This window comes from Mauremys reevesii, linkage group 20, assembly GCF_016161935.1.
Source record: "Mauremys reevesii isolate NIE-2019 linkage group 20, ASM1616193v1, whole genome shotgun sequence".
NCBI lineage: Eukaryota > Metazoa > Chordata > Testudines > Geoemydidae > Mauremys > Mauremys reevesii.
Window position 1 is genome coordinate 24,059,773 of NC_052642.1, and position 15,459 is coordinate 24,075,231.

A 15,459-nucleotide genomic window follows, 5' to 3' on the forward strand; every position below is an offset into this window, starting at 1 on the left:
GATTCCTGCTGCTGGACTGGGGCAGAGAGGGTGAGTCAATGTACAGCCTCAGAGCCGCTCAGTAGCTACATCTGGTTAGAGACATTTCTGCTTCCATTTCTAATCAGATTTCAAGTCAGCAATTACATTTCAAAGCCTTTCATTCAGCTGCCCTAATGGAGTGAGGGCTTGGAAAATGAATTCAGACGTAAAACTTGACTAGATTTTGCCCTTAATTGGAGAATGACATTTTGGAAGATCAAAGCTAATTTGTCTGGAAAAGTTAGCCCCAGAGACGGGGCTAAATAAGAAAATAACAACTCAGACAGGAGCCTGTGGAGTCGCACAGGTACAACAGCCAGTGCCACAGCTGGGACTCACCTGCAGCAGCTGGACCCCCACATCTGCAATGGAACAAGAGCCCACGAGCTGCACTAGGAGAGGGCAGGGCCAAGGAAGGGGGTTGGCCTTGAAAAGCCCTAGTGTACATGAACATGGTGTGGAGCCTGAATCCCCCTCCCTGAAAAGGTGGGAGGGCAGGAAATTGGAAGGCAACACATTTAATACTGATGGAAGGAAACCCACGATTAGCCTGCAGAACTCACTGCCACAAGACATGGCTCCGCAGGAGTGCAGTAGGAATCAGGCATTTCCATGGCTAGTTCCTTTAGGCTGCATGAGGATTTACTGGACAGCTCCGACCCCTCGAGCCAGGGCCTGAGATGCCCATTGTCTAAGCAGCGTGCCCCAGAGGCCAAGCCCCTCTTCAGGAAATGAAGCCAATCACGCGTGTCCCCCCCAGACCCTGTGGCCTCGCCACTCTTCAGTTGTTCCCTGGGGGGGGTTGGTTCTTGTTGCCTCCTTTGGAGCCGGTGACGGTGCTAAAGGAAGCCCCCCTGGGCGGCGCTGGCAGTTCCTGTGTGCCTCTCACCATGCTGCGTGTCTACAGAACCCACCAGAGCAGCCCCCGCTGTGCCACCCTGGTGCAATGTGCCCAGTGCCGTGCCAGCCCGGAGTCAGGGCAGCTGCAGCTGCAGCTCAGCACAGCGAGCCGGAGGGGCCTGGCACTCAGTCACAGGAGGCCTGGAGAAAACATCTAATGGCTCCATGCCGACTCTGAGGCACTAGATCCAAGCCCGGGCATCAGGCGCTCCCGAGGCTCTGGGGAGAGAGGGGCAGCGCAGAGCGGAGTCTGGAGCCAAGGCCGGGCCAGGCCGGGCAGGAGGAAGGGAGGCTGGGGCCCGCTAGAGGTGAACTTGAGCAGGGAAGCAGCAGGCCCAGCGTGGGCTCCTGCCAGAGAGCAGTGTGGAAGGACGGGGAGTGTGTGAGGGGTCCTCCCCTCCCCACAGCCCTGCGCTGTCACCAGGATCCCATGCACCGTGCACTGACAGGCCAGCATCCCCCTTTGGGCTGAGGTGAGACACACCAAGCTGGCCTCCGGGAACGTGCCCCCCGTTACACCCCAAGAGTCCCCAGCACAATGGGCCAGCGATCCCGACGCAGGCCGTTCAGTCACTGTGCGTGCTAACCCGAGGGGGTGGGCACCACCCCGTCCCACTTCAAGCTCCCAGGCAGGCTCAAGGGGCAGCATGAGCTGTGGGTCGCCTGCCCCACACACGGACTGCCACTGAGGGCACAGCCAGCGCAGCTCTGCCTGGGCTCCCCCTGGGTGGGGTCGTTTATTTATTTATTCTGCAGCTCACTGTATTCACAGTACATTAAGCATTTCCATTACCTAAAATAATTAGGTGATAGGAAGCGAAGTGCTCCCTCTAATTTGCTGTCCTTAAATAAAATTAATGGTGCTGTGATGTTGGGGCCCGGCCATTCGTCTTCTCCAATTATCTGCCCGCCTTTCCATCTACTATCTAGTCTGATCTACGACTCAATTATTCCTTCTGCACTACAAGCACAAGCCACTGTGCAGAGCCTGCCAGGTGGGTCCTGTCTCCCCCAGGTCTGGAGCACAGGGACCCACCTCTGCCAGATTCCCACTCCCCCCGGCACCCTGCAGCGCAGGGAATCCCAGGCTCCTCCGAGGTTCCCATAGCTCCCTGGACACGCATGGGGCTGTACAAATGGGGGAAGAGGCCTGCTCCACGCACAGGTTTTGTATCGCCTGAACTAGAGGACTTAAAAATACCCATCGTTGAAGCGTTTGCGAGGAACCCTGGTACTTACACAACGGCATCTGTGTCCGGCCCCAGCCGGGGAGACGTGCAGCCCAGGATCTCGCCTGGTGAGAGTGGCTTGCACTGCGGGATGCTGACTTTGTATTCAGAGCGCAGCACCTGGGAGGCTGCCTGTGGGGAAGAGACAAGGGGTCAGAGACCAAACATGGAGGACGGGGCTTCAGGGTGGGCTGGGCTGAGAACAAACTGCCCCAGAGGCTGAGGGAGGTGGAGAGGGATGGAGCAGCGCAGCGCTGTGTGCTTGGAATACAGCCCCTGACTGATTGCACAGGGCGTTCCCAGGCCGCCTCGTCACACCTCCGCCCTCAGACTCTGTGTCCCTGGCCCAAACGCCTGGGCCCCTGCCAGCCCCCAGCAGCAGGCTCCGCCAGGGGTCAGCCGAGGGGCCCTGGCATGGCAGAGGCGAGGTCTCCAGGCAGGGCTGGGGCCGGCTGGAGCAGCGAGAACTCGCCTGGCCGAGTGAACTGGCCCTGTCTCGGCGAGGGAATGTGAGCCAGATGCTGGAAGCCGCTAGCAGACGCATCAATTAAAATACAAGAGAAAATGTTTAACGCTTCAATGACCCCATGTTTAGACAGACACGGCTCAAGAGGCTCATTCATCTCTCCCGTCCTGCTGAGCCGGCCATTCACCAGGAGCAGCTAATCCGCAGCCAGACCTGCCAGCGGCTGCCGGAGCTTCCCCTGCCACTACCAGCATCGCAGCAAAATGCCAAGTGCTCTGCTGCCTGCCCTGACATTTACAGGGCCGGCTCCCCTGGGACGGGGGGGCGCATGGCCATGAAACATTGATCAGAGTTATTACAAAGCACTTGATCAACATTATGGCAGGAGAATATTATTGCAGCTACTCATTAGAGGGGAACTGGCGGCTCTGAGCAGTCGCTGAGGCTGGAAAGAGAGACACCATTAGACACGCAGGTGTGCACCCAGCACAGCCCCTCCCCCGACAGGTGTGCACCCAGCACAGCCCCTCCCCCGACAGGTGTGCACCCTGCACAGCACACCCCCCCGACAGGTGTGCACCCTGCACAGCCCCTCCCCCGACAGGTGTGCACCCTGCACAGCCCCTCCCCCGCCAGGTGTGCACCCTGCACAGCCCCTCCCCCGACAGGTGTGCACCCTGCACAGCCCCTCCCCCGACAGGTGTGCACCCTGCACAGCACCCCCCCGACAGGTGTGCACCCTGCACAGGTGTGCACCCTGCACAGCACCCCCCCGACCGGTGTGCACCCTGCACCGCCCCTCCCCCGACAGGTGTGCACCCTGCACAGCCCCTCCCCCAACCGGTGGGCACCCTGCACAGCACCCCCCCGACAGGTGTGCACCCTGCACAGCACCCCCCCGACAGGTGTGCACCCTGCACAGCACACCCCCCCGACAGGTGTGCACCCTGCACAGCACCCCCAGGCTCTGGCAGGCACCCTGCCCTGCCCGAGCACATGCCGTGTTGTACTCCGCAGCTCCGCCCGGAGGGGGCTGCAGCCCAGCAGGGAGGGAGTGCTGGGTCTTCACACACCTGGAACTGTTTTAGGGCCCTTCAGAGTGAAATGCTTTCAGAAAAGCAAGTTCTTCCCCTTCCCCTTCCTTCACCCTGGCACCGCGCCCATGAGCCCCAGCCCCAGGACACGGTAGCGTATCCCCACCCCCTGACACTGCAGCACCCAGGCGTGGAGGCTACCGCAACTGCCCGATTTCCAGGCTGAACATGGATCTTGATAACATAAGAACGGCCGTACTGAGTCAGACCAAAGGTCCATCCAGCCCAGTATCTGTCTACCGACAGTGGCCAATGCCAGGTGCCCCAGAGGGAGTGAACCTAACAGGCAATGATCAGTGATCTCTCTCCTGCCATCCATCTCCATCCTCTGACGAACAGAGGCTAGGGACACCATTCTTACCCATCCTAGCTAATAGCCATTTATGGACTTAGCCACCATGAATTTATCCAGTCCCCTTTTAAACATTGTTATAGTCCTAGCCTTCACAACCGCCTCAGGTAAGGAGTTCCACAGGTTGACTGCGCTGTGTGAAGAAGAACTTCCTTTTATTTGTTTCAAACCTGCTGCCCATTCATTTCATTTGGTGGCCCCTAGTTCTTATATTATGGGAACAAGTAAATAACTTTTCCTTATCTACTTTCTCCACATCACTCATGATTTTATATACCTCTATCATATCCCCCCTTAGTCTCCTCTTTTCCAAGCTGAAAAGTCCTAGCCTCTTTAATCTCTCCTCATATGGGATCCGTTCCAAACCCCTAATCATTTTAGTTGCCCTTCTCTGAACCTTTTCTAGTGCCAGTAGATCTTTTTTGAGGTGAGGAGACCACATCTGTACACAGTATTCGAGATGTGGGCGTACCATGGATTTATATAAGGGCAATAATATATTCTCCGTCTTATTCTCTATCCCCTTTTTAATGATTCCTAACATCCTGTTTGCTTTTTTGACCGCCTCTGCACACTGCGTGGACATCTTCAGAGAACTGTCCACGATGACTCCAAGATCTTTTTCCTGATTTGTTGTAGCTAAATTAGCCCCCATCATGTTGTATGTATAGTTGGGGTTATTTTTTCCAATGTGCATTACTTTAAATTTATCCACATTATATTTCATTTGCCATTTTGTTGCCCAATCACTTAGTTTTGTGAGATCTTTTTGAAGTTCTTCACAATCTGCTTTGGTCTTAACTATCTTGAGCAGTTTAGTATCATCTGCAAACTTTGCCACTTCACTGTTTACCCCTTTCTCCAGATCATTTATGAATAAATTGAATAGGATTGGTCCTAGGACTGACCCTTGGGGAACACCACTAGTTACCCCTCTCCATTCTGAGAATTTACCATTTATTCCTACCCTTTGTTCCCTGTCTTTTAACCAGTTCTCAATTCATGAAAGGACCTTCCCTTTTATCCCATGACAGCTTAATTTACGTAAGAGCTTTTGGTGAGGGACCTTGTCAAAGGCTTTCTGGAAATCTAAGTATACTATGTCCACCGGATCCCCCTTGTCCACGTGTTTTTGACCCCTTCAAAGAACTCTAATAGATTAGTAAGACATGATTTCCCTTTACAGAAACCATGTTGACTTTTGCCCAACAATTTATGTTCCTCTATGTGTCTGACAATTTTATTCTTTACTATTGTTTCGACTAATTTGCCCAGTACCAATGTTAGACTTACCGGTCTGTAATTGCTGGGATCACCTCTAGAGCCCTTTTTAAATATTGGCGTTACATTAGCTATCTTCCAGTCATTGGGTGCAGAAGCCGATTTAAAGGACAGGTTACAAACCCTAGTTAATAGTTCCGCAATTTCACATTTGAGTTCTTTCAGAACTCTTGGGTGAATGCCATCCGGTCCCGGTGACTTGTTAATGTTGAGTTTATCAATTAATTCCAAAACCTCCTCTAGTGACACTTCAATCTGTGACAGTTCCTCAGATTTGTCACCTACAAAAACCAGCTCGGTTTTGGGAATCTCCCTAACATCCTCAGCCGTGAAGACTGAAGCAAAGAATTTGTTTAGTTTCTCCGCAATGACTTTGTCGTCTTTAAGCACTCCTTTTGTATCTCGATCATCCAGGGGCCCCACTGGTTGTTTAGCAGGCTTCCTGCTTCTCATGTACTTAAAAAACATTTTCTTATTACCTTTTAAGTTTTTGGCTAGCCGTTCTTCAAACTCCTCTTTGGCTTTTCTTAATACATTTTTACACTTTATTTGGCAGTGTTTATGCTCCTTTCTATTTACCTCGCTAGGATTTGACTTCCACTTTTTAAAGGAAGTCTTTTTATCTCTCACTGCTTCTTTTACAGGGTTGTTAAGCCACGGTGGCTCTTTTTTAGTTCTTTTACTGTGTTTCTTAATTTGAGCCACAGTGTTGGGCTGTTGAGATGTTCTTCCCACCACAGGGATATTAAATGTTGTTATATTATGGTCACTATTTCCAAGCGGTCCTGCTATAGTTACCTCTTGGACCAGCTCCTGTGCTCCACTCAGGACTAAATCAAGAATTACCTCTCCCCTTGTGGGTTCCCGTACCAGCTGCTCCAAGAAGCAGTTATTTAAAGTATTGAGAAATTTTGTCTCTGCATTTCGTCCTGAGGTGACATGTTCCCAGTCAATATGGGGATAACTGAAATCCCTCACTGTTATTGAGTTCTTTATTTTGATAGCCTCTCTAATTTCCCTTAGCATTTCATCATCACTGTCACTGTCCTGGTCAGGTGGTTGATAATAGATCCCTAATGTTATATTCTTATTAGAGCATGAAAGGACTATCCATAGAGATTCTATGGAACATGTGGATTCACTTAAAATTTTTACTTCATTTGATTCTACGTTTTCTTTCACGTATAGTGCCGCCCCCCCCACCCACGACCTGTTCTGTCCTTCTGATATATTTTATACCCCAGAATGATTGTGTCCCATTGATTGTCCTCAGTCCACCAGGTTTCTGTGATACCTGTTATATCAATATCCTCCTTTATCACGAGGCACTCTAGTTCACCCAGCTTATTATTTAGACTTCTAGCATTTGTGTACAAGCACTTTAAAAACTTGTCACTTTTTAATTGTCTGCCCTTTTCTGATGTGTTCGATTCTTTATGTGAATGTTTCTCGTCTGATCTGGCCCTTACATTATCCTCTTCCATCCTCTGCTCCTGACTATAACCTGGAGATTCTCTATCATTAGACTCTCCCCTAAGAGAAGTCTGTGTCCGATCCACGTGCTCCTCTGCAGCAGTCGGCTTTCCCCCATTTCCTAGTTTAAAAACTGCTCCACAACCTTTTTAATGCTTAGTGCCAGCAGTTTGGTTCCACTTTGGTTTAGGTGGAGCCCATTTCTCCTGTATAGGCTCCTCCCATCCCAAAAGTTTCCCCAGTCCCTAATGAATGTAAACCCCTCCTCTCTACACCATCGTCTCATCCCCGCATTGACACTCTGAAGCTCTGACTGCCTACCTGGCCCTGTGCGTGGAACTGGGAGCATTTCTGAGAATGCCACAATAGAGGTCCTGGATTTCAGTCTCTTCCCTAGCTGCCTAAATTTGGCCTCCAGGACTGCCAAGGAGAGGAGTGTGAGTGAGCTGTCAATTACGGGCCGTTCGCAGTCCCTGCTGTGCTCCTTATTAAACCCACCCAGTCCCGTTAGCCCTGGGAGCCCAGGGTTTGCGCCACAGGTACGACAGGCACTGCTCCAATAGCTTCTGGCCTGGGCTCCCTGCAGAGGGCCCAGCAAGGGAGCAGGTGACCTGGAAGCCTCCAGGCGCTGGCTCCGGGAAGTTGTTGCTTATCTGCATTCGTAGGCATTGGGAGGCAGCTGGTCGTGGGAATGAAAGAGCCCCCCAGTGTTACCGGTGTGAGGCCCCAGGTCTAGCAGCCAGCCCGGCCCCACGGCTGTCTCACCTGCAGAGCGGAGACGAACTGGATGGTGCTGACAAGAGCCAGGCAGGAGCCCTTGGGGAAGTTGAAGTGGATGGTCTCCACGAAGTGGGACGTGTCGATCTTGATATCCACAAACACATAGAGCATCTTCACCCCCTGCGTTGCGTCGATGGGAACTAGGGCCAAGGGGAGAGAGGTGTGAGCTCAGCTGGCTGCCCCAGCCCTGCCGGCCAGGAGCCGAGGCACAGGGCCAGTGGAGCATCCCTGCTGCAGCACCTCCCAGCCCACGCACAGGCACTGGCTGGGGAAGCAGCCAGAGAGGCGCTCGAGCCCAGCTGCTGAACCGTCCCCCCGGGGCCGGCCCCACTCAGCAGCACTGCACTGGCTTGCAGAAGCCACCAGGCAGCCCCACCCCCATTTTCAGAGGCTCCCAGCTCGCTGCCCAGTGCTGTTTCGTGTCATCTATTTACACTGAGGAACGTGTCGCAGGCAGGCAGGGCTCCCAGGCCCAGGCACGGAGCTAGCCAGGAGATGGTGCGCGAGTCCCTCGGCATGGCAGCGCCAGCCCACCGTGGCCAGGTCAAGGCGTGTAGCACAGCTGGGACAGCGCTGGGAGCTGAGGCGTGGCAGGCAGAGGAAAGCAGCACTCGGTCATTTCTCTCTGGGTAATGGCCGCCCAGGGAATCGATGAACACAAATCTAATTACCCTCCATGCTAAGGAGCCCATGTCACCACGATTAAGCGAATAATTAAAGAACACGGGGTCCGCATCGACCCACAGCTCCGCGCTCACTGCCCACTTCAGTGCCATTCACCTGAGCACAATTAAGTGCCAAATTACTCCCTCTGGGGGGGTGGGGGCTGTGGAGGGGCTGCAGGACCACAGAGGGAGATGTGCTCTTGTCCCTCACAGAGCAGGGGGGATGGCACAAAGGGCAGGGAGATCTCGCTGTAACCAATGCAGGGTAGGGTCCCCAGCCTGCTACGGGCACAGGAGCTCTGCTCAGAACAGCCAGGGCGTCAGCCAGCAAATCAATGGGGAAGGCACCACGGGGTGCATGGCCAGCAGCTGCACTGCACAGAGCCAGCCCCACTGGCTCCTCGCTGGGACCAAACCACTGCCTTGCAGTGCCTGCCCCTGTCCGCACCGCTGGGGCCTGACGCCCCAGTGCCACCCAGAGGCCCAGGAAACCAGTGCCACAGCTTCACACCTCTGGTTTCCCTGTAAACCCGCCACACCCTGCCTCAGGCTCCTGGGGAATCCCGCCATGGGCATGGCGCAGGCCTGCACCACATGAGCCACTGTGGGAGACCCAGTGCCCGTGGCTACCCGGCTCCGAACACCATAGGCTTCAAGCTTGCTAAGCAGGGCCAGGCAGGGTCACTATTTGGCTGGTAGCTCAGCAGAGGGTGATCCCCTCTGCATCAGAGTGACCCCAGTGGCCCAGGTGGAGGCGCTGCCTTTCAGAGAGGCTGAAAAGGCCCCAACTCGTGGCCATGTCTGGTACATGTGCGGGCACTGGCACAGCCCCTGCCCCGGCCGGATCAGGCAGAGTGTTAGTCAGTCCCTTCCCTTCAGCTCTTGTGCCGAGCTGCTTGCCCAGGAAGTGCTCCCCTCCAGCAGTGGCTGCATTTCCCTGAAAGGGCTGGGGACCTGCACCAGGAGAGCCCAGTGCATAAAGCAGCTCCCACCCATGTGCCTGGGGAGATGCTAAGGAGAGACGCCCCCAGAGGGATTTTACTCTGGTCCCCGAAATGGGCCAAGCTGGGGGTCCCTTCAGGCAGGCGGCAGCGTCATGTGAGCTCCTGCTCCCGAGTGCTTCTCTTCTCGCCGTTCATTAATCTAACAGCCGGGACAGACCAGGAGTTTTTACATCCCCAGGCTATTGACGCCATCTCCCCCTGACCCTCGCTCCTATACTGCAGTGATGGACATTGATCGCTGCGGTCACTCCCCCGGACGTGGGTTGGGAGCCTCCCTTTCCAACCCTGCAATATTCTATAAGAAATGTGATTATTAAAAGTCATTTCTATGCCCTGTAAATTCACCTCTCAGGGAGGCTACCCCATCTGGGGCCCATGATGCAGACACAGATGGAGGACCCACTCTGGGTGGGGTGCCTGGGCTGTCCTGCATGAACTCCCATAGGTGGGGACTGGACTGCAGAGCGAGGGAGCTGGACCCAGGGAGCCAGAGGAGTCAGCACCGAGGTTAGAACTGGCTCCGGACTCAGCCAGACCCCAGCTCCCACAGTCCGGTGCCTGAGCCTCTGGAAAGCGCAGACAGCCCTCCCCCCATGCCCGCTGATGCCAAGGACACACAGGAAGGGTCGTGGGTGACCGATGCTGGAGCGCGTGGCAGGTCAGTGCCCAATGGGTGGGGGTGCTCTGCTGTCCACTGTACGTGCCCAGGGAGTGTGTCCTGCGAGCTCTTTGTGGTCAAGCAGGGCCCCGGGTCACACAGCACGCCGCCGGGCAGGCAGACGCTCTGGCCACACCAGCAGAGACACAGTCAGCCCCCAGGCCAGTCTCAGTGGGGCAAGGGCAGCAGAGCCCACCCACCCCGAGCCAGGAGGTGGCCTCCTGCAGCTGGGCTTCGTCCACCCCAGGCTTGCCCTGCCCTCCGTTACCCGGGGCAACAATTCCACAGAGCCACCTTAAAACCCAAAGTGTCTCATTGTTATTTTTGGGCTGATTCCACCCTGGGTGGACTTCAAAGTTAGCAGCATCTGGGACAGCAGCGCAGTTTCCATGGCAACTGAATCCAGAGTACCCTTCTGCCTAGGGAGCGCAGAGCTGCTCCTCGCCTGCCCTTTAAACCAGCCCTCACGGCCCCCCCAGCCACCAGACCAGGGCCAGCACGGGCCCCAGGGCAGGGGAGCCCCAGCCAGACCCACCTCTTCTGCTCCCCTAGGCCTCACTCAGCACCTCCCTCCTGCTCCGGCTCCACTCCCCTCCCCAGCACTTGGGACTGAGGGGCTGGGGTAAGGAGCTTGCAGCCTCAGAGCCCGCTGCACGGGGAGCCTCCCCTACCAGTGGAGAATGGGCACGTGACGGGGACTCAGGACTCCTGGGTTCGAATCCTGGCCCCGGCCCTCCTCCCCATCCCATGGGGAGAGCACCGACCTGCCTGCCGGGCCAGGGGGGTCACTGATCAATGCATCCAGCCGTGCAGGGAAGGGGGCGGGAGCACCAGGGTCAGGCCGCAGCGAGTTTCCATCCCCATCCCCGTCCCTGTCCTGGGCCGAGGCGCTGCAGGCCCGGTGGGCTCACTGTTCTGGAGCCCGAACACACCGAAGCACAAGGTGCCCCAGGAGCGGGGCAGGGCCCTGCTCAGGGGCAGGGAAGCTCCCCCTTCCCTGCAGGCAGGAGGCGAGAGGGCGTTTTCTGAGCAGCAGCTGGAGAGCCCAGGGTGCCTAACACGGCCCCTCGGGGACAGGGGAGGGCTGCCCAGGGGCTTCCTTCGCCTGCCATGAAGCCCCCACCCCAGGCCTGGGCATTCAGTGTGTAAAGGACCCGCCCAGGCCCATGTGTCCAGCACATGCAGCAGGGAACAGCGCTGCAGGGCTGGCTTGGATCCTGTGCCGAGACCCTGTGACTGGTGGCTGGGCTGTAACACCAACACGCCGGGGGCTCCCTGGAGCACGCAGCCCCCTCACCAGGACCACTGTTAATGGCAGCAGCAGGAGGGGGCTGGTCGGTCCCAGACTGGGCACTGCACCATGGAAGCCAGGCGCCGGAGAGGGAGCAGGGAGCACGAGGCCAGCAACGGGGGGGGGGGGGGGGGGTAAGTGTGCTAGATGTGGGGAGGGGGACAGACTGGGCAATGCTGCCTCCAAGGGGTCCCTGTGCCATGGAGGGCAGCAGCCCAGGAGGGAGGCGTGACCCCCCCCTCCCCTGGGAGGCGTTTGGATCCCACTGGGGGGCACAGCCACTCTCCCAGCTCGGGCCTCCAGCTGGTGCTGATCCAGGTCCAGAAGAGGCTACAGCAAATGTCTCTCTGTGAATGGGACCAGTGTTTTCCAGCTGGGAGCTCCTCCCCTCGGCGCACCCAGCTGGTTCGGCCCCTCCACCAGCCCCTGGAGCACACGGTGCTGCTTGCAGCTTGGCTGGGCAGAGCCTGCCTGTCGGGCAGCAAGCGGGAGCCCCAGCTCAATACATGGCCCAACGGAGCTCACAAGCTGGCCGAGTGCCCCCAAGGGCACAGCGCAGCCTCCTGCCGGGCACCACAGCCCAGTGCCCATGGGAGAGAGCGACAGACAGCCACAGCTCGGATCCTGCAAGGCTGGGCTCCCCGTGCACGGCAGGGTTTGCTGCCATTGGCAAGGCCAGACAGGGCTGAGCGGGCTGGGCTGGCTGGGGCTCTGGAGGCGCCCAGGGAATCCAGGCTGCCATTCACCTCTCCTAAGGCTCAGGAGTGGGTGAGGCGGGCGACCAAGCCCCTCCAAGCTCCCCAACCCAGGTGGCCTGCGGGCGCAGCAGGGATGATGTCTCGTCCCTGGGCGGCTGCTGGGGAGCCAGCACCCCGATGCTCGGCCACACGGATGCTGCGGCACACGCTAGAACAAACCCCTCACTGTCTTAACGCCTCCTGGACACACCAGCCCGGCTGCTGCAGCGCAGGGCTGGAGAGAGAACCTGAGACACGCCATTGCCAGTGCCGCACTTGCAGGCCTCTGCTCCCTGCCAGGCCCTCCATGGCCTGGCTCTGCCGAGCATCGGCACAGCCTCTGAGCCAGAGGGCCCCAGCCACAGAGCAGGGGCAGTGGAGAGCAGCAGGGAGCAGCAAAGGTTCCTCCCATGCAGCCTGAACTGCGGCCAGTTTGGCCAAACAGACAACAAAGCCGCCCTGGGCCAGAGCAGAGAGATTCCCTCTTCAGGAGATTATGGACTCACCACTAAGCTGGGGACTGGGGCCCGTCTGCAGTTCCCTGCCACCCTGCGAGGGCGCTTGGCATGTCGCTGAGATGGGATGGGTTCTGCCCGGGGCTCAGAGCTCCCCACACACAATGCCGGGGCTCTGCCAGCATCAACCGCCCCTGCCACCCCCTGCCCAAAGCTGCCACTCTTCTGCTCCCACTCCTCCTACCCAGCGCCATCTTCACCACACTGCCCTTCCCTCAACCTCTCCCAGCTGCACAGCCCACCCCCACGGCTAGTGCCTGCCTCACCCAGTGCAGACGCCACCCGCCAGATCTCTGACTAATCCATTTTGCTTTCCAAGATCCCCCAGCCCCATCGCAGCTCACACCTCTCTGCCCGCTGCAGAGAGCCCCTCACCGCTGACATCGGCTGCTACACAGGCCCTAACCCTTCACGGCCTGCAGCTGCCACATCGACAGACTGCAGCCAATGACACTCAGCTCTGAGACTGCTGCCTGGGCACGGCCACGCCTGGGCTCGGGGGCTCGCCAGGTCATGGGTTCGGGGCAGGGGAGCCTGGGCCTGGGGGTCAGGGCTGGCAGGGATCAGCCTGGGGACTGGGGTTTGGAGGGGTTGGGGGGGGATCAGCCTGGGGACTGGAGTTCAGTGAGCGGGAGGGTTGGCTTGCTTTACACTGGCTTTTCCCTGTGTACTGATCCTGACCCAGAACACCCCAGGGCATCAGCACCTAGACACCCCAGAACCCCCTTTGAATGGAGCCAGGGCTCTGCTGGCAGGGTACGTACCCAGGCAGCTGTGTCCGTAGTGCACCATGAAGTCCGCCCCGAGGGCCCTGGCAGTGTAGTCATCCACACAGCACGCGCCGTACGTCACGTCTCCCATCACCACCACCTCGGCACCAGTGAACCTGTGGGGAGGGCAGGAGGGGCAGCGTGAGGCCAGCGCTGGGCTAGTGGTAGGGAGAGATGCACCAGGCGGCCTGGGGCTGTGCCGCCACATGAGTCGCATATGTGTGTGTGTGTGTGTGTGTGTGAGTGTGTGTGTGTGAGAGAGAGAGAGAGAAACAGGCTGCTTGGTGGCCAGGGCCAAACCCTCGTGCACTTGCCTCCGGGCTGGGGTGATACCTGCCTGGCTGAAGGCTCGTTTTCAGCCTAGTCTGACTGCAGACCCGGCCTCAGTGAGCCACAGAAACCACGAACGTGTTCCATGGCCTGTCCGTTAACTCCACTGCCTCCCACCAGGGCACGGGGACCCTCTCCCCTCAGCCCTGAGCCAAGGAGCTCACAACAGCAGGGTGAGAAAGGGGCCTCCCCGACCCCAGTGCTGGGCTCCTGGCAGCAGGACGGGGAAGGGCTCACACCGGGGGAGCTGGGGTCAGGTGCTAAGGCGCGTCGGAGCCCAGCAGAGCCTGCTCCACGTGAGCGTCTCCCCATGGCCATTCCCTGACCAGCACTGCTGCCTCCGATCCCCGTGCAGGGCAGCACAGCAGGGCAGGGGCAAGCGCCAGGCTCCCACGTCCTGCCATGGATTGCAGCCGCTGCAAGCCCGCCCCCACAGGGGCCCAGGACAGGCAGCGGGTACTCCTCGAGATGGCACCACCATTACACTGGAGAGAGGTAATCCACCCCTTCAATTGGGTAAAGCTGTTTGCAATTCAGGGGATTATCTGCTCATCAGATATTACGCTGCCAGCTTCCCAACATACCAGGACGGGGAGAGGAGAGGCGAGGACTGTCCGTCTCCCGCCAGCATATCCTGGGGACGCCAAGCCTCCTGGAACAAACGCAGCACGAGCCAAGCAGCAGCCAGGGTGAGCCCGAGTGGAAAGTGACAGACCTCCATTCATGTGGGAGAGCTGCTTCCAGGATCCCGTCCCGCCAGCTCCCCAGCCAGGCCACAGCCCCACTTGGAGCAGGGGCTCAGATTTGATCAAGCCCATGTGTTTGAGGGAGCAGCGCTGGCTTTACCTCTGCACGGCTCCTGTCAACTGTGCCCACCCCATGCCTGGCACTGCTGGAAGGGTCTGAACCCCATCCCTGCTCAGCCTGCATACCCAAGGCTCCCCGTGTCCCCTGCATCCAGCATGCCAATGGCACCTCACTCTTGTGTCTGTGGGGAGCAGACTGGGGCCCTCTCCACTCGCAGAGAGGGTCCCAGGCACTGGCCCATTAGAGGAGCATCTGCTGCTTAGGTGGCACCTGGAGAGAACTGTGAGTCACACAGCTCCCTGTCAGCGCTTGCCTTCTGCTCCTGGAACCAGCCTCAGCGGAGGAAAAGCGGGCCCAGCTCCCAGTCCCACACAGCCGGAGCAGAGCCCGGAAGAGCAGCCATCCGGCTGGCACCCACGAGGCCAGGGTGGGGCGGCTTGTGACAGGCCTGGTGCCAGAGGCAGAGGCTGGTCTGTGATTTAAAGACGCCATCTCTGTAGGTATTTTATTGCACCAGTCCAGGGATTATTAGCTTGGCCGCATGCCCGGGGAGCTGCTGTGGTATTTTAATTAGGAAAGCAGGTATTATAATGACAAAGCCCCCGCCTGGAGGGGCTGGTTAAACCATATGCTAATTCCTTATTTACATCAGGTTTCACTGAGCACTTGCAGGAGCGGCTCTCCTCCTATTGTCTGGGCCCTATCTCACTGCACCACTTCCTCCGGCCTGGCCTCCCCCACGGGCTGGCCCAGCTGCCGGTGCTGGGCAAGGAGACGGATCGGCAGGGCCCATCTCACAGCGAGGGGCTCAGTCTGCAGACCCCCCGGGCGGCTCTGCTTAGGTAGCCAGCTGCGGTGCTTCCTGACATGGCCGAGACCCCACGCTCCAGTGGGACCCCCTCTCAGGCAGGACCAGCCCACGCTGAGTCCAGCAGCGGCCGAGGGGAAGGCCCGACAGCCCAGCCCAGCCCTTTGGGCCGTTCCCAGGACCCCTGCAGGCAGCGGTGGTGCAGTCTCCAAGTCACCCAGCCGAGGTGGCTGAGGAGGATGCCGTGACAGGCCAGTCTCCACTCGGCCCAGGAACCA

General features: G+C 58.1%; 1 protein-coding gene across 3 annotated transcripts in view; it reads right to left on the reverse strand.

The window, feature by feature from the left end:
* DPH1 (diphthamide biosynthesis 1) overlaps positions 1-15,459 on the reverse strand; it is a 50,052-nt gene that overhangs the window by 11,657 nt on the left and 22,936 nt on the right. For all 3 annotated transcript variants that reach the window (XM_039508224.1, XM_039508222.1, XM_039508221.1), the window contains exons 4-6: positions 13,231-13,352; positions 7,582-7,736; positions 2,161-2,282 (exon numbers count right to left, since the gene is read on the reverse strand). In XM_039508224.1, coding sequence (XP_039364158.1) covers positions 2,161-2,282; positions 7,582-7,736; positions 13,231-13,352 — 399 coding nt within the window. The remainder of the gene's footprint in view (positions 1-2,160; positions 2,283-7,581; positions 7,737-13,230; positions 13,353-15,459) is intronic.